The sequence below is a fragment of the Ctenopharyngodon idella genome, chromosome 21, assembly GCF_019924925.1.
Source record: "Ctenopharyngodon idella isolate HZGC_01 chromosome 21, HZGC01, whole genome shotgun sequence".
NCBI classification, from domain to species: Eukaryota; Metazoa; Chordata; class Actinopteri; order Cypriniformes; family Xenocyprididae; genus Ctenopharyngodon; species Ctenopharyngodon idella.
This window is the reverse complement of record NC_067240.1, coordinates 13,371,542-13,396,535: the sequence shown is the minus strand read 5'-3', so window position 1 is coordinate 13,396,535 and position 24,994 is coordinate 13,371,542. Positions and strand designations below refer to the sequence as shown.

General features: G+C 35.8%; 4 protein-coding genes across 6 annotated transcripts; 3 read left to right on the top strand and 1 right to left on the bottom strand.

Annotated features, from left to right (window-relative positions):
• The first annotated feature begins 1,397 nt into the window (after window positions 1-1,397).
• Window positions 1,398-2,917, top strand: LOC127504330 (olfactory receptor 52Z1P-like). The gene has a single exon (XM_051878877.1). It carries the CDS (start codon window positions 1,973-1,975, stop codon window positions 2,915-2,917), a length of 945 nt encoding a protein of 314 aa, XP_051734837.1. The 5' UTR covers window positions 1,398-1,972.
• Window positions 2,918-4,493: 1,576 nt separating this feature from the next.
• On the top strand, window positions 4,494-6,565 carry LOC127504329 (olfactory receptor 52Z1P-like). The gene has a single exon (XM_051878876.1). The coding sequence runs from the start codon at window positions 5,621-5,623 to the stop codon at window positions 6,563-6,565; it is 945 nt and encodes a 314-aa protein (XP_051734836.1). The 5' UTR covers window positions 4,494-5,620.
• A 1,416-nt stretch (window positions 6,566-7,981) lies between these two features.
• cbr1l (carbonyl reductase 1-like) lies at window positions 7,982-13,530 on the top strand. Its single transcript, XM_051877581.1, has 5 exons — window positions 7,982-8,119; window positions 8,403-8,803; window positions 9,664-9,844; window positions 9,933-10,056; window positions 12,924-13,530. Exons 2-5 carry the CDS (start codon window positions 8,515-8,517, stop codon window positions 13,161-13,163), a joined length of 834 nt encoding a protein of 277 aa, XP_051733541.1. The 5' UTR covers window positions 7,982-8,119; window positions 8,403-8,514; the 3' UTR covers window positions 13,164-13,530.
• A 1,217-nt stretch (window positions 13,531-14,747) lies between these two features.
• tgfb1b (transforming growth factor, beta 1b) lies at window positions 14,748-23,458 on the bottom strand. Of its 3 annotated transcripts, none has more exons than XM_051877579.1 (8): window positions 22,936-23,435; window positions 22,347-22,865; window positions 20,800-21,063; window positions 16,659-16,730; window positions 16,439-16,583; window positions 16,183-16,333; window positions 15,986-16,096; window positions 14,748-15,907 (listed from the first exon to the last, which is right to left on the bottom strand). In XM_051877579.1, the coding sequence occupies exons 2-8, from the start codon at window positions 22,687-22,689 to the stop codon at window positions 15,860-15,862; spliced, it is 1,134 nt and encodes a 377-aa protein (XP_051733539.1). In that variant the 5' UTR covers window positions 22,690-22,865; window positions 22,936-23,435; the 3' UTR covers window positions 14,748-15,859. The 3 variants fall into 3 exon arrangements, with proteins under 3 accessions (XP_051733539.1, XP_051733538.1, XP_051733540.1); XM_051877578.1 differs by having other exon boundaries at window positions 22,347-22,843; window positions 22,936-23,428; XM_051877580.1 differs by lacking the exons at window positions 14,748-15,907; window positions 15,986-16,096; window positions 16,183-16,333; window positions 16,439-16,583; window positions 16,659-16,730 and adding an exon at window positions 16,738-17,837 and having other exon boundaries at window positions 22,347-22,843; window positions 22,936-23,458.
• Window positions 23,459-24,994: the final 1,536 nt, after the last annotated feature.

The window sequence follows — 24,994 nt, the reverse complement described above, 5'->3', positions numbered from 1 at the left end:
CAAATTAAGATATTTTGTATTAAATCCGATGGCTCAGCGAGGCCTGCATAGACAGCAATAGTACTTTCTCTCTCAAGATCCATAAAGGTACTAAAAACATATTTAAATTAGTTCATGTGAGTACATTGGTTCTACCTTAATATTATAAAGCGACAAGGATACTTTTTGTGTGCCAAAAACCCCCAAAATAACGACTTTTTAACAATATCTTGTGATGGACGATTTCAGAACACTGCTTCATGAAGCTTCGGAGCTTTACAAATCAAATCAGTGGTTCAGAGCACCAAAGTCACGTGATTTCAGCAGTTTGGCGGTTTAATACGCGATCCAAATCACTGATTCGACTCAAAAGATTCATAATGCTCTGAAGCAGTGTTTTGAAATCGGCCATCACTAGATATTGTTAAGTCGTTATTTAGTTTTTTTGGGGCACAAAAAATGTTCTCGTCGCTTTATAATATTAAGGTAGAATCACTGAACTCGCATGAACTGATTTAAATATGTTTTTAGTACCTTTATGGATCTTAAGAGAGGAAGTACCATTGTTGTCTATGCAGGCCTTGCTGAGCCATCGGATTTCATCAAAAATATCTTAATTTGTGTTCTGAAGATGAGCGAAGGTCTTACGGGTGTAGAACGACATGAGGGTGAGTAATAAATGATATTATTTTCATTTTTGGGTTAACTAACCCTTTAAGCAAGTCCTAGACTAAAATGCATGCTTGAGCTGTTTTAACTGAAAGCAACTTGCACTGACATATCTTAAAATATGTCAGTGCCATTGTTTTGTCTCAAGATGCACACCAGTGATGTTTTTTTCTAAGTCATGTTTATAAAAACTACTTAAATGTCCTAATTGAACAAAGGCCTAATCCTGGCTTAATCTGTGAAACCAGGCCCCAGTATTTCAGAACTTTAAAATAAATCTCTCTCCTTGTCCATGTTTGATGTGAGGAGCGGTACGGGTGTCCGATGTGGCCGGGGCTGCGATCGGTCATGGATGGTTAGAATAAAAATGAATGTACCTCCTAAAGAATAGGCTACTTTTTATTGCTATCATCTGATTTTAATAGTGCTGCTGTGGTAGCCTATATAACTGTATAACTGTCCAACTCATTTTACCTGCAATATTAATAAAACAAATAAGGACACACATGTTATTTTATTAAGCAAATTCATTAGGCTGCATTGTTTACACTTGGCATTAGCATGCGATCACCATGATCCGATCAAACGAGAGGATCATCAGCCAATCAGTACAGGATCAAGCAGATTCTGTATAGCATCTGGATAACTGATAGGCCTACAGGTCACATGTAACTCTATAGCCTATTTGTAGTAACGGCATCCAGGATGGAAACAATTATCTAATCAACATTTTATACTGTTATATAAGGTTTTGATTGCGTAATTTTACTTTATTATTCTGACATATTTAAACTGTTGTTTCATCTATGGTGCTTTCCCTGATGAGATAATAAAGCAGGCTATTTTAATTTTATTACCATTTAGCAGTTATACCAACAAACTCTAAAATGTATACACACATATTTTTTTTTTTTTTTGCCATTGATTTATACGCTTAGTATTAATTCAAACATCCATAAGAAATTAGGCTATTTACATATTATACTATTTACATACTATTTATATGAAAAGATCATGTGATCTGAATACACTGGGCAATTTTCCGGTTACACGTGCAGTACCCTTAATATAAACACAGAAGGAGAGGAGGAGAGTCAGTCCTTTATGGCTGATCATTCACCTGTTATCCAGCTCAGCTGAAAAAGCATATTTGTTTTGAAATGAATTATGAATATTTTTCCTGTCACTGATATTAGACACATACAAGGAGGGCCTGTTCATCTGCTTAACACTTGTTTCCATTATATACAGCTGATTTAAACTACTTGGCAAGAATGTAATTTACCATTTTTTACTTACATTTGTGCTGAACAATTTAAAGAAGATGACAAACTCATCGACTGTGTCATCAGTCATGCTGGAGGTCCTTTACAGAATGGAGGATCTTAAATACCTTTACTTCATGATCTTTTTTGTCTTGTACATGTTTGTATTCTTTGCTAACACCACTCTGATGTTTATCATAATTACTGACAAGGCTCTTCATAAACCTATGTACGTCTTTCTATGTAACTTGGCTGTAAATGGCATCTATGGTGGCACAGCTTTGCTTCCATCCTTGATGGGTACTTTAATGTCTCCTTCTCATGAGGTATCTTTGGCATGTTGTAAGGCTCAAACATATTTCCTGCACACATATACTATCATAGAATTCACCATTCTGTCAGTGATGAGCTATGATCGCTATGTGGCCATCTGCTACCCGCTACAGTATCACAGTATTATGACAATCACAAGGGTGTATAAACTAATTGCTTTCTCGTGGGGTTATCCTTTAGTGGCATTCGCTTTGTTTTTTATTCTGACTCTGCGCTTGACAATCTGTAGAAACATAATTGAGCGAGTGTACTGTTCTAACTATTCCCTTGTCAAACTGTCCTGTGATGACACAAATGTTGTGAGCGCTATTGGATTGTTTTCTGTTGTTGTATACAGTTTTCCTCAGCTTGCGATGACCCTCTACTCATATGGACATATTCTGAAAATATGCTTTAATGCCACTAAAAAGTCTAAAATAAAAGCACTGAAGACCTGCACACCACACTTATTTGCAATATTGAACTACAGCGTGGGCTGTTTTTTTGAAATTGTACAAAGTCGCTTTGACACAAGATATATTCCCTTTGAAACACAAATAGTTATGTCACTTTATTTCTTGATATTTCCTCCTATTCTGAATCCAGCCATTTATGGGCTGAGTGTTCAGGCTCTGAGAGCCAATATTTTTAGACTTTTTAGCTCTAAGAATAAGTTATTGCCTTTGAAATAGGAACTTTGTTCTTTTCTAGATGAAAAATGTGCATGTTTTCAAATATTTCATTATGTCAATAAACAGCTGATGTTTCCAACATTTGTGAGCAATATCTGAATATAAGTCACATGCAAGATGATGTGCTGCCCTCTGAAATGCAGTAGTTACTGTCACCATTCAAGATAACAAGCACTTAGTTTTACTTTGTGTTCTGTTCCTGACTTTACTGAGAAATGTGGGGGGGGGAAAGGGGGAAGTTGTGTATGGATTGATAGATTTTAATATTAAAACCAATGCATCAACACACATTATAGGTCTACTTCTTTTTTTTCAGGCACAAATTCCGCAAGAATATATTTTAAGGAATATATTTCAAATGTAAGCCTACTGTATCATATTTGATTTCTAAGGTCTTTAAATGATCAAAATCTGTTGTACAAAATCTAAGTTTTCTGTCGCCTGATTGATAGTTTATACTTTTTTAGTAAGTAAAAGGCCTTTCAGTATAATTTTAAAAATGTCATCCTTTAGTTTGGGCCTTTGAATAAAACTCAAGTGTGTATTTTTTTTTTTTTTTTTTTTCCCTGTGAAAAATTAATAAGCTTCATATTCTCGTATATCATACTATATAATCCAAAAAATCCTGATGTAGCCTATCAAATATGATATTCAACAAAAAAACATACGCAAACGTTTGTTTATTTATTTATTTAGCTTTTTTTTTTTTTTTATGTTTTGTCTAAAGGCTCAATAAACTCTTCCATTAAAAAAAGTATATTTTTTCTGACTAATATTTCATGTGTCAGGCTTTATAGGGTTAAAATGACAACTGTTGATTTCTAGCTGATGAATTGTGTTTCATTGCATCGTCCTGTTACTTATTACTTGTTACAGCCTAGTTTTATAGCATTTCTTGATAAGCTAAAAGCTGATGGAATATTTTATGTTCCAGAGCACTCTGTCAACCACACATCAATGAACTTCAAAAGAAAATCCATATTTAATCTGGCAAGATCTGGTTTGTTTATTTATTTGTTTAATGCCCCCATGCATTTAAATTACATAACATGCAAATAAATAAACAAAGACAGACAATAGAAATAGCTTTACCACGTTAAATAAATTAGGATTAAATGCTTTTACAGCACCTGCTGTCCTGAGATGCCACGTGCAAAATAAATTACTTTATTTAAACAGCAGATGGCAGCAAATGAACACAAACCACAATGAACAAGACTTTCTCTAGCCTACATATCCTTTTGACCCACACTCACTGATACTATCAAGTTTGTTCCATCCAGTCACTATTAACAATATGAAACGACATTACATTTTATGTTTAATCCGCTATTGTTTTATATAGTATTGTTCTAAACAGTATTTAATGCAGCTACATCAGTAGTAGCTGTAATTAAATTACAGAAAAATTTAGAGTAATCCATTACTTTACATATTCAAGGGAAAAGTAATTAAATTACATTAATTAATTACTAGTAATGCATTACACCCAACAATGATTATAATATTATATTATATTATATTATATTATATTATATTATGATTGGTCCATACGTTTTGTGCTAAAATCCTCACACTCACATCGTTCTTTTTTCTTTTTTTCTTTTTTTTTGCATTCCACAGTGTCGCTTTTCAACATATTTTCTATGTAAACATGCATTTTAATTTTAAAAAAAAAAATTGCATTTTTTTTCATTTTCATTCCCTTTTTTATAACAAAAAGACATTCTGTGTCCATTTACATCCATCTAAAATTCTCTTCTTTTTCTAGACTCAGCACCAGATCCATTTGGAGAACAGGCTGAGGTGACCATGCGCACCAACTTCTGGGGAACGCTGTGGGTGTGTCACGCTCTTCTGCCGATACTTTGACCCAATGCTCGAGTGGTCAATGTGTCCAGCTTTGTTAGCAAGAAATCGCTTGACCAGTGCAGTGCTGAGCTACAGGCATTCTGTGTCCATTTACATCCATCTAAAATTCTCTTATTTTTCTAGGTAGTAATTACTTACATGTAAGTAATTACATGTGACCTACAGGTCACATGTAACTCTATAGCCTATTTGTAGTAACGGCATCCAGGATGGAAACAATTATCTAATCAACATTTTATACTGTTATATAAGGTTTTGATTATGTAATTTTACTTTATTATTCTGACATATTTAAACTGTTGTTTCATCTATGGTGCTTTCCCTGATGAGATAATAAAGCAGGCTATTTTAATTTTATTGCCATTTAGCAGTTATACCAACAAACTCTAATCTGTATACACACATTTTTTTTTTTTTTTTTTTTGCCATTGATTTATACGCTTAGTATTAATTCAAACATCCATAAGAAATTAGGCTATTTACATATTATACTATTTACATACTATTTACATGAAAAGATCATGTGATCTGAATACACTGGGCAATTTTCCGGTTACACGTGCAGTACCCTTAATATAAACAGAGAAGGAGAGGAGGAGAGTCAGTCCTTTATGGCTGATCATTCACCTGTTATCCAGCTCAGCTGAAAAAGCATATTTGTTTTGAAATGAATTATGAATATTTTTCCTGTCACTGATATTAGACACATACAAGGAGGGCCTGTTCATCTGCTTAAAACTTGTTTCCATTATATACAGCTGATTTAAACTACTTGGCAAGAATGTAATTTACCATTTTTTACTTACATTTGTGCTGAACAATTTAAAGAAGATGACAAACTCATCGACTGTGTCATCAGTCATGCTGGAGGTCCTTTACAGAATGGAGGATCTTAAATACCTTTACTTCATGATCTTTTTTGTCTTGTACATGTTTGTATTCTTTGCTAACACCACTCTGATTTTTATCATAATTACTGACAAGGCTCTTCATAAACCTATGTACGTCTTTCTATGTAACTTGGCTGTAAATGGCATCTATGGTGGCACAGCTTTGCTTCCATCCTTGATGGGTACTTTAATGTCTCCTTCTCATGAGGTATCTTTGGCATGTTGTAAGGCTCAAACATATTTCCTGCACACATATGCTATCATAGAATTCACCATTCTGTCAGTGATGAGCTATGATCGCTATGTGGCCATCTGCTACCCGCTACAGTATCACAGTATTATGACAATCACAAGGGTGTATAAACTAATTGCTTTCTCGTGGGGTTATCCTTTAGTGGCATTCGCTTTGTTTTTTATTCTGACTCTGCGCTTGACAATCTGTAGAAACATAATTGAGCGAGTGTACTGTTCTAACTATTCCCTTGTCAAACTGTCCTGTGATGACACAAATGTTGTGAGCGCTATTGGATTGTTTTCTGTTGTTGTATACACTTTTCCTCAGCTTGCGATGACCCTCTACTCATATGGACATATTCTGAAAATATGCTTTACTGCCACTAAAAAGTCTAAAATAAAAGCACTGAAGACCTGCACACCACACTTATTTGCAATATTGAACTACAGCGTGGGCTGTTTTTTTGAAATTGTACAAAGTCGCTTTGACACAAGATATATTCCCTTTGAAACACAAATAGTTATGTCACTTTATTTCTTGATATTTCCTCCTATTCTGAATCCAGCCATTTATGGGCTGAGTGTTCAGGCTCTGAGAGCCAATATTTTTAGACTTTTTAGCTCTAAGAATAAGTTATTGCCTTTGAAATAGGATCTTTGTTCTTTTCTAGATGAAAAATGTGCATGTTTTCAAATATTTCATTATGTCAATAAACAGCTGATGTTTCCAACATTTGTGAGCAATATCTGAATTTAAGTCACATGCAAGATGATGTGCTGCCCTCTGAAATGCAGTAGTTACTGTCACCATTCAAGATAACAAGCACTTAGTTTTACTTTGTGTTCTGTTACTGACTTTACTGAGAAATGTGGGGGAAAAAGGGGGAAGTTGTGTATGGATTGATAGATTTTAATATTAAAACCAATGCATCAACACACCTTATAGGTCTACTTCTTTTTCTCAGGCACAAATTCCAAAAGAATATATTTTAAGGAATATATTTCAAATGTAAGCCTACTGTATCATATTTGATTTCTAAGGTCTTTAAATGATCAAAATCTGTTGTACAAAATCTACGTTTTCTGTCGCCTGATTGATAGTTTATACTTTTTTAGTAAATAAAAGGCCTTTCAGTATAATTTTAAAAATGTCATCCTTTAGTTTGGGCCTTTGAATAAAACTCAAGTGTGTATTTTTTTCCCTGTGAAAAATTAATAAGCTTCATATTCTCGTATATCATACTATATGATCCATAAAATCCTGATGTAGCCTATCAAATATGATATTCAACAAAAAAACATATGCAAACGTTTGTTTATTTATTTATTTATTTAGCTATTTTTTTTTTTTTTTATGTTTTGTCTAAAGGCTCAATAAACTCTTCCATTAAAAAAAGTATATTTTTTCTGACTAATATTTCATGTGTCAGGCTTTATAAGGTTAAAATGACAACTGTTGATTTCTAGCTGATGAATTGTTTCATTGCATCGTCCTGTTACTTATTACTTGTTACAGCCTAGTTTTATAGCATTTCTTGATAAGCTAAAAGCTGATGGAATATTTTATGTTCCACACATCAATGAACTTCAAAAGAAAATCCATATTTAATCTGGCAAGATCTGGTTTGTTTATTTATTTGTTTAATGCCCCCATGCATTTAAATCACATAACATGCAAATAAGCAACAAAGACAGACAACAGAAATAGCTTTACCACGTTAAATAAATTAGTATTAAATGCTTTTACAGCACCTGCTGTCCTGAGATGCCACGTGCAAAATAAATTACTTTATTTAAACAGCAGATGGCAGCAAATGAACACAAACCACAATGAACAAGACTTTCTCTAGCCTACATGTCCTTTTGACCCACACTCACTGATACTATCAGGACTGTTCCATCCAGTCACTAACAATATGAAACGACAAATTCTTCTTCCTTCATTGCAATATATTCATTGCCAAATATTTATTTGATTTTTTTTATGGTTTAGCGTTAATTTTACATAGGCTATAGGTACTTTGTGTAACTTTTGGCGCTCTAGCGGTTAATAAACAAAATTGCAAGCGTCTTGCGGAAGAACATTGTAGCCGAAGCTATCTCTCTGTTGTGTATATATTACGCAGGTTACGTTAGCTTACTCCGCAGCGGTTGGCGTATCGCTCGGTCTAAAATAGTCCGTCGTAGGCTACCGTAGTGATTCAGGGTAAGACAAAAGCACGGTGTGGAAGACGGATTTATGATGTGTTTGCTTATTATATAAATTTTGTACATTTTAAACAAAAAAAGTTACATAGTGTATTAATCATTCTTCTGACAGCTGTAATATTTGATAACATTTAATATCAATTATCTGTACACATTATATTTTATAACATGATGCATTTAAGTTACCCGTGGGCAATAAATCACAGCTATCAATAAATGTTATTACATAATAGCAGCATAAGCATGACTTGCACTTTCTTTTGTTCTTGACGTTTTTAAAGGAGGGGCTGCGCAGTGCAAGTGCGGAACATTTAAACACTACACAGAAGAGTGCGGATTCTTTATTTTCCTGACTTAATTTCTTCGCTTAACGGCAGATAATAGAAATCCACAATGTCCAAAAAAGTGGCTGTAGTTACAGGGGCAAATAAGGGCATCGGACTGGCAATTGTTAAAGGGCTGTGCAAGGCAGGTTTCAAAGGAGATATTCTCCTCACTGCACGGAATGAGAAACTGGGACAAGAGGCTATTGCTGGACTGCACTCTGAGGGGTGCAAAAACGTAATCTTCCATCAACTTGATATTTGTGACCAGGGAAGCTCTGAAAAACTCAAGAAGTTTCTAGAGGAGAAGTACGGTGGCCTGGATGTTCTTATCAACAACGCGGGAATTGCCTTCAAACGTTAGTTTTGAATGTCCTGTTTTTCAACGCAGACCTGCGTAAATCTTTCATCCTTAAATGCTGTGTAAAAAGTGTCAAAGAACAATTAAAACATATTATATTATATTATATTATATTATATTATATTCAGTGTTGGGTAAGCTAATTACTACTACTAATTACATCCTCAACAGTGTAATTAGATCACGGTACTAACTAACTATTCTCTCTAAAAAGTTCTGCATTACTTATTACTAATTACTTTCTAAATCCCATATCAATATAATCCCATACTGACCAGTGGAACAATACAAGGATAGACATCTTTCAAATAAATAATATAAAATAGTATAAAATATTCTTGAACTTAACAAAGTATTTAAAGGGAGAAGGTTACATAAAAAAACATACATTTAAACATTAGACATTACATTTTATGTTTAATCCGCTATTGTTTTATATAGTATTGTTCTAAACAGCATTTAATGCAGCTACATCAGTAGTAGCTGTAATTAAATTACAGAAAAATTTAGAGTAATCCATTACTTTACATATTCAAGGGAAAAGTAATTAAATTACATTAATTAATTACTAGTAATGCATTACACCCAACACTGATTATAATATTATATTATATTATATTATATTATGATTGGTCCATACAACGTTCTGTGCTAAAATCCTCAAACTCACATCGTTCTTTTTTCTTTTTTTCTTTTTTTTGCATTCCACACTGTCGCTTTTCAATATATTTTCTATGTAAACATGCATTTCAATTTAAAAAAAAAAAAATGCATTTTTTTCATTTTCATTCCCTTTTTTATAACAAAAAGACATTCTGTGTCCATTTACATCCATCTAAAATTCTTTTTTTTTTCTAGACTCAGCACCAGAGCCATTTGGAGAACAGGCTGAGGTGACCATGCGCACCAACTTCTGGGGAACGCTGTGGGTGTGTCATGCTCTTCTGCCGATACTTCGACCCAATGCTCGAGTGGTCAATGTGTCCAGCTTTGTTAGCAAGAAATCGCTTGAACAGTGCAGTGCTGAGCTACAGGCAAAGTGTGTGAATCAATTTTTATAATAAGCGATAGAGTAAAGTAAACAGCATGTCAAGTGATTTTTTTGTTTTATGTTTGCCTTTGGACAGATTCAGAAATAAAGATTTGTCAGAGGAGGAGTTGTACCTGCTGATGGGAGAGTTTGTTCATGCTGCACAGACAGGGGATCATACGGCTCAGGGCTGGCCAAACACTGCCTATGGTACCACCAAGGTAACAAACATCCTTATTAGTCCCTGGCTGTGTCCGAAAGTTGAAAAAAATAAATAAAAAAACAAAAACGCTGCCTCTGCAGGCAGCATACAGAGGTAGGAAGGTAACAAGGCATGTCCGAATCCAATGATCTTGTCACATCCTGTCTACTGAGATAGCTTTATCTGATTGGTTTTTGAAGGCAGCGTAAACATATCCTTTGCTGCCTTTGATATCCCACAATCCTGCATGTTCCATTCCATGACAGTTGAGTTAAAAAATAAAAATGGCATCTAAAAGTTTCAGTTGGTGGTCAGTTTTTGTATAAATGTATGTTTTTGACCAACTTTTCCCACATTTTTAGTGAGAAATTGGTATTGTTGTAATTAAATGAGGCCAGCAGGGGGTGCTCACCCTGTGGTCTGTTGGGGGTCCTGACCAAGCGTGCCACAAGCATCCTGTAAAATGAAGCTAAAGCATCTCGATCGCCCCCCCTCCAGGTGGCTGGATGCAGTATAGGTCATAAACCCCGCCCTCTCCATGTAATGTAATGGACATGAGACAAACTAAACAGTCAAATTTCACATCATTTTTTTTTTTTTTTTCAAAGACGGTTTAAGTGTTTAAGTTAGTTAAAGTGTTCATTTTTTAAATAAGTTTGTTTTTAGTTAGTTATTTGATGCTATAAAAGTGTGGGTTTTAACGTCATGATTGACAGCTGAGATTGACAGCTTCTCTGAGCAAAGTAGTTACTGAAGCAACAACTGACTTTTTTCTGGATCTTTGGGAGGAGATTGGAGCTTTAATTTTAATTTTTACATTTCCAGAACTGTTTATTTCACACCGACATAATGTGTTGTTCTGCAGTATTAACCAATTTTGCGTTAGTGTGGGCGGGACCTTGATATCGCGGCTCCACTTCACGCTCACTACTGCGGAAACTCGGGCTCCAAGTTCACTATGCGCAGACTCGAGACTCAAGATGTCAGCGTGTCAGCAGGAGACACTATACTGTCAAAAAGCACTGTGCTTCGGATGAGACTTTAAAGGTGCTCTATCTAAGTTTTTGACTGTACTAAAGCATAAAAATACCATAATATGTTTGCAGATATTTATTAAACATGCTCAGTTCACATATTCATTTCTCTGAAAACCATTGCTATAGCCAGTTATTTTACTTTGAAATTTGCGTTCCGTGTCGGAATTTCTGTTTTTGTTTTGGTCTATGCAAGACCGCACGTTACCAATTTACCCAATAGTATTTCACCACCCCGGGTTGCCAGTTGGCGGAAAACATATGCAGCGAATTGCAGCCATGGAAGCCAGCGAACAAACTGGGTCAGAGATCACAGATTCTACCCAACCTAAAAAGCCTCAGCATCCATCTAAAAATCTCTATGAACGGGGGCATATTAAAATGCGATATCAACTCATCATAAATCAATAAATCAACTAATTATCTTATAGTCTGTAAGTCTCCTCACCTTCCAATGTCAATTGAGCTCGCTCCTGTTGCGTGTCTTCAAACTGGCAACCCGCGAGAGCGTGGAGTCTGTGGAGGAGGGGGCGGGGCAAACAATATTTTGAATTTGGACTGCAGTACCCATTTCAACCACTAGCTGTCATTCTTACATAGACCACCTTTAAACCGAGGTCCTGACTCTGTGGTCATTAAAAATCCCAGAATGTCCTTCGAAAAGAGTAGGGCTGTAAAGGCCCGTTCACACCAAGAACGATAACTATAAAGATAACGATAAATACATATTTCGAAAAATCATTCTAAATATAAAAGAATAGCACTATCCACACCACAGCTATAATGATAAAGATATTGGGATCACTTTCAAAATGATTTTTTTTCCAGCTATTGAACGAAAAAACACTGACAGCCAATCAGAATCCATTCTAATTTAAGGGCTCGCACATTTAAAATGGCAGATGACATTGCAGAGGAGTTAATCGCCAAGGTCCAGAAAAAGCCACGTTTGTTTTACAAATCAAAACCCCCTTTTCAAGAGTACTTTAAAGAAAATGGATATATGGAAAACAATCAGTCATACCCTCAGATTAAATGGTGAGAAGTATTAAAGATGAGATCATTATGCCAGGCTAGCAAACAGTGTACCATAAAGGCCCGGTTTCACAGACAGGGCTTAGACTAAGCCAGGATTAGGCCTTAGTTCAATTAGGGCGTTTAAGCAGCGCGCGAGTTTAGAATAAACAGACCATTATCATTTGTTGGTGTGGACGCAAATATAGTTATCATTATGGTTAGCATTTTAGTTTTCATTCTTGGTGTGAACGGGCCTTAACCCCGACATCCTGGTCAAATTTGCCCATTGCCCTCTGTCCATCATCATGGCCTCTTAATCATCCCCACCTACTGATTGGCTTCATCACTCTGTCTCCTCTCCACCAATAAGCTGGTGTGTGATGGGCATTCTGGCACAATATGGCTGCCGTCGCATCATCCAGGTGGATGCTTCACATTGGTGGTTGAGGTGGTTCCTCCTTTCCATATGTAAAGTGCTTTGAGTACCCAGAAAAGCGCTATATAAATGTAATAAATTATATTTTTTAAATATTAACTCAGTTATCAGCAAAGCTCCCTTTATTTTGTGGATCATTAAACCATTATGCTGCCCCAGAAGTCTGTCCAAAATCAGTTTTGTGTGGTCCCTTCATGCTCAAACACAGCCTGTAAAGTCATTACCTGATAGGGCAGTGTCAGCGAGACAACAAGTCAGCTTTCTAAACTTTCGGACGCAGCCCCTGACATACTAAGAACCTAATTTGCTAGGTTGTGTATTTTAGCAATAAGCAAGCCCAGACAAACATCTGTCAGAAAAGGAATTGAACTGTATTTGTTTACTGTCTTTTTTTTTTAGATTGGTGTGACTGTGCTATCAAAGATCCAGGCTCGAGATCTCAGCGAGACGAGGCCAGGTGATGGTATCCTCCTGAATGCTTGCTGTCCAGGATGGGTGCGGACTGACATGGCTGGATCAAATGCTACCAAGAGTCCAGAGGAAGGAGCTGAAACTCCTGTTTATCTGGCCATGCTGCCTGAAGGAGCCAAAGAGCCACATGGACAGCTAGTGTGGGACAAGACTGTACAGGAATGGTAGAGTGAAGAAAACAGGCGCCATCAGTTCATTCCATCTGAAAATAATGATATGATCTAAAGGTAATTGTCTTTTCCAAAATATATGAGAAGGCATACTGTAAAATTTCTACTACTTGAAATTACATTTTTAAAAGCTCTGACGTGGACATGCCAGTTTTCTCGAAAGTAATTGTAGCATCATTTATGAGTTCTTCATATCAGATTTTCAGTATCTGTTCAGTTTCGAAGGTCATTTCGTTTATCTCCCTAAGATAAACAGATTTTGATCTCAAATCCTTCCACAGAACAGATTTTACTATCTGCACAAACTGAAATATCTGTATACATTCCTGTTTTATAAAGCTAAATAAATATTTAGTTTGCCAAAATATTTGTGAACCTGTGATCTTGACTGCATTCACATTCTTCATGCTCAAAAGTTATTTCTGCTGACTTCATGTGCTTATTTTAGGATTCTGAGCATTAGTTAGAGAAATATTTACTGTATTATACAAGATGAACTTTTGTGCCCTGCAATTCAAACACAATCATACCCGCCTCACCATACTCGATTAAAGGAAGTAAAACAATACTGATGTTATGTAAGCTTTTGTTGGTGCAGTATCTGCCCTTGAAAAATCAAAGCCATCATAAAACCATCTGTAAAACTTGTAATATTTGGCAGTATCTTAACCTTATTGGCTATCAGAAAGCAGTTATCATTGCAGAGAATTAGTTGTTTCTCTGCCAGCTGATAGATGAAAGTTTGTTAGTGGCCAGCACTGTAATCAACTCCCCACCCTCAGTGTCATTAAACAGGAAACCATCTTGTTTGGATCATGATCACAATATTACAACACTGAAGTCAAGCAAAAGCAAGAATATCTTATTTCACTCGCTACTTTTGTTTTAAATAAATAGATAAATGTTTCCTTAAGTATTTACTTTGTGACTTTAAGATAACACCCCATAACTGAACAAAAGGCTAAGGCAAGCATTATCAAAACAGCTCTGAATCGTAGGGAAAGTATGGTAGATGTGTAACCGCTAGAGGGCGCCACAGATTTACATTGTGTAAACGAATCAACATGAGGGCCGGAAAAGCCTGCAACACAAAAGTTTCCAGTGTAATAATTATTGAAGCTGAAATTTCATATTGAAAACTCAGAATGTCAAATCACTTTAGAAACAGGTCGAAGTATCAGTATTAATTTTTCATTCATTTGTGAAAAGCGCAAGTAATAGCCTACTAATTTATCTTCACCCAAGATGTTTCACTAGATGGCAGCATAGGACAGAAATCTAAAGAATATCTTCAAGCTCAACTCATTCATTTCCTCTCCTCTCCTATATTAATTTTAATTAAAGTATGCTGTTACCATGTTTAAAGTCTACTAATTCTTATATATATATATGTATATATAAATACATATATATGAAAAAGATATGAATTTATCTTTGCCAGAATAGTGGCCAGTGATGTCCAGCCTAGGAAAATTGACATCTTCACCCTTTATTCAAACATGATTGTAATCATATTGCTTAATTGTGCAATATTACAATAAATATATTACAGTACATGATATTTTATAATCAAATTGCATAGTTGTGCTTGAAGTCAATTGTTTTATTTGTGATGATGCAATGAAACATGCAAAAACAAGAGAGAACTAACATTTTTCTCATATTTTGATGGTTTAATCAAACTTGTAGGGTCATTAAAAACAAAAATTCCCTTCACATATGCCTTTTGGCCACTGCTGTATATCATTTTCTCACCTAACAAACAAGTACATCAAGATAATTTATTGTAACTAACTGACTGTTATTCTATTCTATTCTCAGTAAGATCATTAAATAAAATGCAGTGTGCAAACATACCAGCGTACATTCAGCATACAAACATGCCACTTTTAATTCACTTCCTTTATAAAATTAAACATCAAAAGCCTTGCCACAACTCTGAAGCCACAACAAAATAGCTGGCAGGAAACTGTCTTTCCTGAACACCTGTAACAAATGTGGAGACTGGGAAAAACAGCTCAGCATATTAAAAACATTGATCACAATTATACAGAAATAAAATGACACCAACAGCTGATATATTGTGCATAAAGCAGTGGATTCTGGGTTTTAAGAAGGATTAATTACAAAACAAAAATAAGTTTTAAAATAATTTTAAAAAGAATTCACAAGCACATATTTAAAAACCTATTTAGTCTATTTTCCTATTTAGTCTGTTCTGTAAACATGTCCAACAGTTTTCATTTGCAAAACTTTATTCAGATTTTCTGAAGAAAAAAAAAAAGAAAAAAAAAAGTAAGATAATGTTAAAATAAAACAAAATAATACTTAAAAAAAAAAAAAAAAAAAAAAAACTACACCTGAACTGTGGTGAAAAAGTTCAGTCACAATATGATTTATCTGCTAAATAATATTAATAATATTAAACACTTTGGGCACCTTTATATCAAACAATGAATATGTCCACTTCTATGACAACATGCACAGCATATGTAGAGTATTATTCACAACATAAATGTACAGTTCAAAACAAGCAATACTACAATATCTAAATGTGATACAGTGGAGTCAAGTAAAACAAAAAGTACAAGTTGACAAAAAAAAAGGAATTAAATAGTTCCCCTCAGAAAATACTGGGCCTCAAGATGTTCCTCTCTTGACTGTGCTAATCACGACCAAACGGAAATTCCACTTTCAGCAACACTTGCAGGTCTTCACAATCATATTTGACAGCTGTTCTACCTGAGAAAAGTTACATTGAGCATTATTTAGATTCAATTTCTGTTGAGCGCTAATGAAAGTGATAAAATCAATTCTGACCTTATGTCTTCGCCCCACATAGTAAATGATGGTCAGTGGCTCTAGATCCTGAGGTACGCAGCAGGGTTGAGCAGATGCACCAGGATTATGATGCCTATACAGTGCAAGAACCTGTAGGCAAACAAAATCGGACAATATCAGACACATTCATTTCAAAAAGGTCCAGTTATGAAACATCTGTTAGTCCTGGTTAATACCTGTGAGTACTTATTTTCTGAAGTCCAGACGTAAGAGCAAGAGCCAGTGCAATAGTTGGCATTGTAACCAGAAGGTTCATGTATCCACTTCCAGCCCAGGTCTTTGCGGAAATCAATGTACAGGCTCCTCACACAACACCCCTCAGACTTTCTGCATTAGGCATGAAGTTGACAAACTGTAAGGCCTTTGATATAGAACATAAACATTATATAAGGGATGTCAATTTTTCTTTAAGCTGAATCATAAAAGGCTCACTCGGTACAAACTCCGTCAGTTTGTCGTTTTATGCGAGATTTTGATGGGCTGTGGCCGTCAACAGGAAGTGACATTACCAAAAGGTGGGGTTTTGGCTCTTGTTCTTCTAAGATGGCTTTATCGCCTCTTGATGATACAGCTAAACCTGCATACACAAGTAGCAATTTTAACTTGTTCTATCAACCTCAAGACATACAAGATTTAATTTGACTTCACAAACCTGCTATTTTGAATTGGAAATCATCTTTATTACATCCACAGGCCACTTTCACCTGAAATCCTTGTTCCGCCTCTATGAATTAAATGGTAGAGAAAGTTTAATTTGTTATGCATACATTTCATTAATGTAATTGTCACAATATGAGGGTTGCAGCAGATGAAATAAAGAGATGGTTTGAGGCACAGCAGTTCACATTTAAATATAGCTGCAAGCAGCGATGACGGGCCCAATCCCCGGCACCACCGCCACCCCGGTGGCTTTAGGACAACTGTGCACAGCGGGCAATATGCATTTAAAGTGAGTAAATGTAAAATGCTCATGTGCATAACATCTTTTTTGGGATTGTGATAAAATGGGATTGTGATAAAGACCTACACATATTTTTTGTTTAAGGCCAGTTTGGCCTGTGAAAAAATAAACAACAAATAAATTTGCTTTAAAAAAAATTCTGCAACCAGTATCAGAATCGGCCAATTTGCTTCTAAAACAAAATTGGAATTGGCCAAGAAAAATCAAAATAGGTGCTAATAGAAAATATTAAATAAAGCGTTATTTACAGTGCTCAGCGTAAATGTGTACACCCCCTTTGAAAAGTAACATTTTAAACAATATCTCAATGAACACAAAAACAATTTCCAAAATGTTGACTAAGTTTTATATAACATCTGTTTAACTTACACATGAAAGTAAGGTTAATAACATAACTTAGATTACACATTTTTCAGTTTTACTCAAATTAGGGTGATGCAAAAATGAGTACACCCCACTGAATGTCTCTGGAGCAAAGCTAAATTTTAGACTACAAATGTCTAATTCAACAAGAATTCAACCACAGGTAAGTCTAATTATTCATTACGCAGGTGTCCAGCAGACAGTTGACTATAAAAGGGTGTTAAAACCCCTTCCCATTTCATGCTGTCAGCAATGGCACCACATGGAAGAGAAATGTCACAAGACCTGAGAAAGAAAATAAGTTCTTTACACCAGAAAGGTGAAGGCTACAAGAAGATAAGCGAAGCTTTACTTATCAGTCAAAAGTGGTAAAAAAAATGTAAAAAGATGGAACTGCAACCATCTCACAGAGACGTCCAGGTCGTCCACGGAAGTTAACACCTCGACAGGAGCGTCTTCTGATGAGAAGTGTTGAAGAAAATCAGCATGCAAGTTCACTGCAGTTATCTAAAGAAGTAGAAAGCCAAACTGGGGTGACTATTTCCCGTGACACAATACGGCGTACACTGCAGAGGAATGGCATGCATGGGTGCCGTCCACGAAAGAAGCCTTTCCTAAAGCCCAGGCACAAAAAAGCCCGCCAAGAGTTTGCCAGGGCCCATGCTGACAAAGATGAAGACTACTGGGACTCTATACTCTGGAGTGATGAGACCAAGATAAATGTTTTTGGAACTGATGGCTTCAAAACTGTATGGCGTCGCAAAGGTGAGGAATACAAAGAAAAATGCATGGTGGCTACAGTGAAACATGGTGGTGGCAGTGTCCTTATGTGGGGCTGCATGAGAGCTGCTGGTGTCGGGGAGCTGCATTTCATTGATGGCATCATGAATTCACAAATGTACTGCTCTATACTGAAAGAGAAGATGCTACCATCACTCCATGCCCTTGGTCTTTGTGCACTTTTCCAACATGACAATGATCCTAAACACACATCTAAGGCCACTGTTGGATTTCTGAAGAAGAACAGGTTAAAAGTGATTTATTGGCTCCTGATCTGAACCCCATCGAACACCTAATTCTGAAGAGACAAGTTGAGCATCACTCTCCATCCAGCATCCAGTCTCTAAAAGAGGTCATTTTTGAAGAATGGAAAGATTGATATTGCAAAATGTCGCCACTTGTTCATTCCATGCCTAGAAGACTTGGTGATGTCATTAAAAATCATGGAGGCCATACAAAGTACTAGATGTAGTAGTTTTTGTTGTGGGGTGTACTCATTTTTGCATCACCCTAATTTGAGAAAAACTGAAAATGTGTAATCTAAGTTATATTATTAACCTTACTTTCATGTTATAAGTTAAACAGATGTTATATTAAACTTAGTCTTGTCAACTTTTTGGAAATTGTTTTAGTGTTCATTGAGATATTGTTTAAAATGTTTCTTTTCAAAAGGGGTGTACTCATTTACACTGAGCACTGTATATACACTGTAAAAACAAATGCAGTTTTAAGAGCAGTGTACTAGTTTTCTTGCAATATGGTTAATATTAATGCGACTATCAGCACACTAAGGTTTAAAAAAAAAAAAAAAAAAAAAAAAAGATAATCCGCACATGGTTCATTTTTTTCCAATCCGGCCCTCAACCTAAAATGAGTTTGACACCCCTGATCTAGCCTATGGAGGACCTCCACCTAGCACCTGCCAGCTGCCATTGACGAGCGGCAGTAACGTTTGTACTAGACGTTTTTAAAAGTTATATTCAACTGCCTAAAAACAAAACAGGTCTCAAAGCTGTCTAAATATGTTCACCATGGTCCATTTATGTACATAATAAAGAGTATATTTAAAATCGCATCTTGGTTAGTTAAGTCAACATTTTAACCGTTTTTTATTTATTTTTTTACATTGGATTATTTGAGTAAGTAGAACCCTATACTTACATTTAAATGTGTAATCTGGCAATTTCTCTCAAAAAAATCCTGTCATCACCAGTGCACAATGAATTCTGGGGTAGGCAAGACCGCAAAGGGTCCCCAAGGAGGAGGATATCAAATTCCAGAGCGTGCGTTTTTCAAACAACCCAAAATAGCTGACTTCCTGTTGACCTGGCGTATGGCTATGAGCATGAAAGTTTTTTGGCCCGATGAGATCCATAAGTGTACAAAGTTTGGTTTAGGTAAAAAGAGGTGTGCAACAGAGCCCCTCAAACACAACTATATAAAAGGATGCGCCACAGAGCCCCGGTTTTTGAGCATGTTAAGAGCCCCAAAAGTGCTCGAAAGTCTGAAAAAAAAAAAATGACCTAAGGAATGACCTAAAACCCAAGGGGCTTGGGCCCTAATAACTGAATTCAAGATAACAAAATACTCAGGTTTTTAACGAATGACTTAAGAACAGGAACAGAACAACCATCAAAAACACAGACGAGAACTTAACAAATACAGGGCTTAAGTACACAGAAAAACTAATCAAAGAAATGTGAAACACCTAAGACAACTTAAACAAACAATTGGTAACCAAGAAAACTGACAGAAACTCAATGAAACGACTGAAGACTAAGACACAGAACTAAAAATATATCACAAAACCCACCAGAACAGAAACACAGATAACCGTAACAGTAATAAACACTTCTTTAGAAACTGATGCACTACTTTGACAGTGTCAGTGTTTTCAGTAATATAAAAATAAAAATCATGTCAAAATCAAACTAAAATAAATAAAATCTATAAAATTAAAATGTAAATGCAAAAAGAACTACACCAGAAAGGGTGACACGTTTACAATGTGACAGGATTTCTATAGCTTTCATTTATTTTTATTTCAGTTATTTATTTCGGTTAGTTGCCATGGGCCATCATCTAATATTTCTATTTTTATATTTCAGCTTTATTTCAATTACTGGAAACAACTTTTAATACAATTTTTAGTTTTAGTTAGTTAACTACTTTGTACTTTTTAATAATCTTATTTAAAATAAATAAAAATGTGTTTGCATATATCTTAAGTCATGCAGTCAATTCAATTTGTGTAAAAACTGGGGGGAGAATGGGATGAGACAATTTTAAAGATAGTTTTTTTCGTGTGGTAACAAGGTTACAAAAGCTAACTTCTAATTAGATATTAAATTTAGTTAATTAAAATGAGTTTTTTTTACAACATTTTTAGATTTAGATAATAGTTTCTCACAAAAACATAGGATTTATACCTCTATATACCTCTAATTTATACCTCTAAAATACAGCATAGTGTACAGTAGTACACTTAGCTGTATTTTAGAGATATAAATCCTATGTGTTTGTGAGAAACTATTATCTAACATCATAAAATTAACCTAGCATGAACAGTAGCTCATTTATCAAAAGACCCTCTTGACTATATCTATTAAAATACCCAATGTCAGTATTGGCAGTCACAAACATAAACATCTAAAACTAAAAACATGTGGCAGGCAACACTGATTCTCACCCGTCTGCAGCAGCCAGTCTTTTAGGGTTAACGTCACATCAAATGAAATCCACTTGCCAGTCATTTGATTGGAAATGAAGCGTGAATTCAGGTAGCGCGCCTTGTCCCCAGTGTCCCGGTACAGCTCCAATCTCTGCTCTGAGGTTATGTGGGGATCCTTGATGCGCATACGGAGCTCCGCCTGGGAGAGCATGGGGTTTGAACCCAATTTGTCCTTTATGTCTGTGATGTTGAACCATATGTGCATGCCTGGGTTATCCGTCACTGGTGATAAGATAGACAGAAAAATGTTTGGAAATATATCTGGAAATAAGCATGTATGTGTTTTTATATTTTTCAATACACTGTATGAATGGAGCACCAAAAGAATGAAGAAGTGTAGAACAAAGGGTGTGTTTTCTATGGATGAGAATAACAACAGGGCTCCGTATGTACCAGTAATATAGTCATATTAAGCTAGTCCTAGGCTAAAATGCATGTTTGAGCTGTTTTAACTGAAAGCAACTTGTACTGACATATCTTAAAATATGTCAGTGTCAATGTTTTGTCTCAAGATGCACACTAGTGATGTTTTTTTCTAGTGTATGTTTATAAAAGACACTTAAATACCCTAATTGAACTAAGGTCTAATCCTGGTTTAGGCTAAGCCCTGTCTGTGAAACCGGGCCCAAGGGTTTTTGAAGTTGAGCGATACATAAAAAATGTTTATATTACTGTATTAGTGTATATATATATATATATATATATATATATACAGTTTTATATTTTTTTACTGGTGGGTGCGGGACACTATAGTTCATTTATGTAAGTGAGGATAGCAAAATAAAGTAAACTGTGACATATTATACCCAAAAATTCTTCATACAGTGGACTACCAGTAAAACTGATAGAAATTTGGAACCAAAAAAGTTTTGCTTAAGTGTTATCTGACATAATTAAGATTAATTTTTTCTGGCACAGTTTAACTCTGAGATCTTGTCATATTTTATTACTATTTCTTTAAACTATAGTGAATAAACTGTAATAATGAATGAAATGTTCAAGGTGTCTGAATAAATTTTGGTTTGACTCTATATATATATATATACAGAATTCATTGATGAATAAAAAACACAAAAGAACAGGACTTAAAATTTTGGAATGGTACTGTGTATATATATTAATTTTATTTTTGTAAAAGGCATGGGAAACGTCAAAACAAGTGACTGTTATCATTGGCTTTGCAACCAACACTAAAACATTCCTAAAACAGTGTTGTCATATATTAGTCCATATATGGATTTAAGAGACAATAATAAATCAAGGGATGTTTGGAGCTGAGTAATACTGTAGTTTACCAAGAAACACTAATTTCAGGATCTGAGTCACTTCATTAGCATTCTCTTAGCAGCCTTCCTTCCTGTTTGTGGTCAGATAATTTGCACACACCCTCAGTTCTCTGAGGAAATTGCAGGCACATGGCATCTTTGGCTCTAACACTAAGAAAGGCACTGTAATATTTCAGTAATCAACAGGCAAGACAATAGAGAAAAGACAGACCCACTCACTTCGTTTCATTGTGAACTTGTGAACCTCTTTAGCATAGTAATCCTCCTCGGTAGGATCTTCTACATGCTGGTGTACAGGATCCGCTAACTGCTCCTGGTTTAGTTCTACAGTGGTGTTGTACAATGAGATCAGTTCTGCTGGGATGTTTATAAGCTCCTTTTCATCATCTACTTCTGGTTCCTTAGGCAGTCGTAGCTTGCTGAGGATCTGTCCTCGAATGGCTTCAATGCGTTTTCTCTTTATCAGTTCCAGGTCTAAAGGATTGCATGTTGACAATGCTTCACTATAGAGCACAAATCCCAACAGGCATTGCAATACCAGAAATAGACTCTCTGCCCTCATGGTCAGCGTTGCTGGAATTTATCTTCAGTCTTTGAGTGTGGCAGGTTACAGGATGGTTAAAGGGTCTCGAGCACTTCTAGATACAATGCTGGCGTCACTTTAGCATTGCTACAGCATAAGCTGGTGTTGTCTTCTTCACTTCAAACCCAACGGCCTAAATCAGAAAGCAAACATCACTGATATATGGATGCTGGTACAACAGCCTCAATGGATCTGGGAAAAAAAAAAAAAAAACAAACAACTCACCAATGAAGTCAGAGGTCCATCGAACGTACACAATAGATGTCCTCACAAGCCACCATGCTTCATTTGCAGTACATAGTTTCCCTCAATAACCTCAACGGTTTATTGCGTCCAGCTCAATAGTAAAAAACAAATACACGTATTCGAAGTTCAAAGTAATATCAGTTATTTTCGTGTGCCATCTTCTTGTTCTGAACAGTTTGCTCTCAACTTAAGGAATGACAAAAGAGGAAAAGGAAGCAACACAGTTTAACCAAATGACACAACACTTCCTTTGCAGCACAGTAGTTTCCCCCTGAAGATTTAACCCGCACTGTGGACAATATGTGAGGCAAAGGTTTTAGTTCAACTCATGATGGCGTTCATATGCCTAGAGTCAGCTGGTTTTTGCTATCCACTCAATAAATAATTAAACATTTAGAATGAAACAAGATGTTATGAATTCTTTCCCTAATTAAACAAGAATTCATGAAAGAATCCTTAACAACCTTCTTATCCTACATTAAAGCCTTCCTAGGCCTGTTCACACCAAGAACGATAACTATAAAGATACCTATAAATATATAAGCATCCGCACCAACGCATGATAACTTTATATTTATTAAGTGTGCAGTGCAGTTATGATGTCTGCCGCTTTAAATGCTCAAGCTCTTTAAAGTTGGGTGGATTCTGATTGGCTGTCAATGTTTTCATTGTTCATCAGCTGAAAAAAAAAAAAATTTTTAAAGTGACTCCAATGAAATCATTACTGTATCATTATTGTTAAAGCTGTGGTGAGGACTTCCCTATTCTCATAGAGTTAGAATGATTAATACTTTACATATGTACTTCAAGGCCCATTCACACCAACGCATGGTAACTTCCTTTACATACTGTGCATGCTGCAGTTATCACAGTTATCGGTCGTCTGCCGCGTTAAATGCTCCTAAAAATCGGGTGGATTCTGATTGGTGGTCACTGTTTTTGCCGGAATATGCAACTGCTGGAAAAAAATCATTCTGGAAAAGTGATTCCATATTAGTGATATTGTTCCTCTGCGTCATTACCTTTATAGTTGTGGTGTGGACTTTCCTATTCACATAGAATTAGAAGATTATTATTTTATTCACATTTGTATATAGTAGTCAGGTTGGACTTCTACTGAAACCTAGCACTATGAAGGTAGCATCACATCCGCCATTTTGAGATCACCAGACCAGTTAAACTTTACTCACTTTATCCTGGTTACACAGGTTAGTATTCAACACTTTTGCTCACGTAAATAATGGCTGACTGTGATTTGCTTTTTTGTCGCCACATGAGGCGACCCTCTCCCTGTAAAATAAAACATATAAAGGTCCCGAAATAATTTGCGAAATCAAAGAACAAATGGGTATGAGGGTTGTGGCTAGAAGGGATACAGCTATGGCCGGAAGTGACACAAAATCTCTCCATAAAATAACAATAAATTAAATTAGCTACTTATCAGATTGTATGTAATTAACGTCTACACCTACTCCAACCTTAAACCATAACAATAATGCAAATACAGTAATTAATTGTTGTTCAGCATGACCAAAAATTACACAATATTGATGTTCGCATTCCCAGTAAGCCCTGGTACGACTATAGGCTTGTTCGAGATGCATCGGCGCTGAGCAGATCGATTGGCGTATGACATCAAAGTACTGCGAGAGCGATTCAAAAGCATAAGGAGTCGTGTGCTCTCCAATCGCTCTCATGGTACTTTGATGTCATACGCCGATCGGTCTATGCAGCATCGATGCATCTCGAACAAGCAGTGCTGCCAATTTAGTGATTTTGTCGCTAGATTTAGCGAAACTTTGAAACATTTTTCAAAAGCTTAGCGACAAATCTAGCAATTTCTTGGACAAACCTTATCTAGATTCCGTGACTCACCCACTGATCTATATTTATATTAATATAGATCAGTGGACTCCCCAGTATGACGTCATCTAGCGACCAGTTTTAGCCCTTTCTAGCCCCAACCGGGTATGAGGTCATTTTGAACACAATTTGGCCAAACAAAGGTGCTCGTCAGCGCAAATTTCTGGAAAACTTT

What these genes read in the sequence shown, in the direction of transcription:
- cbr1l (XM_051877581.1), top strand. Translation starts at nt 8,515, where the DNA reads ATGTCCAAAAAAGTGGCTGTAGTTACAGGGGCAAATAAGGGCATCGGA. An exon ending in AGTGCTGAGCTACAGGCAAA is followed by an intron (nt 9,845 to 9,932) that starts GTGTGTGAATCA and finishes GCCTTTGGACAG; the next exon opens with ATTCAGAAATAAAGATTTGT. An exon ending in CTGCCTATGGTACCACCAAG is followed by an intron (nt 10,057 to 12,923) that starts GTAACAAACATC and finishes TTTTTTTTTTAG; the next exon opens with ATTGGTGTGACTGTGCTATC.
- tgfb1b (XM_051877579.1), bottom strand. Translation starts at nt 22,689, where the DNA reads ATGAGGGCAGAGAGTCTATTTCTGGTATTGCAATGCCTGTTGGGATTT. An exon ending in TTTCCAATTCAAAATAGCAG is followed by an intron (nt 16,584 to 16,658) that starts GTTTGTGAAGTC and finishes TTGTGTATGCAG; the next exon opens with GTTTAGCTGTATCATCAAGA. An exon ending in CAGAAAATAAGTACTCACAG is followed by an intron (nt 16,097 to 16,182) that starts GTATTAACCAGG and finishes GTTTGCCTACAG; the next exon opens with GTTCTTGCACTGTATAGGCA.
- LOC127504330 (XM_051878877.1), top strand. Translation starts at nt 1,973, where the DNA reads ATGACAAACTCATCGACTGTGTCATCAGTCATGCTGGAGGTCCTTTAC.
- LOC127504329 (XM_051878876.1), top strand. Translation starts at nt 5,621, where the DNA reads ATGACAAACTCATCGACTGTGTCATCAGTCATGCTGGAGGTCCTTTAC.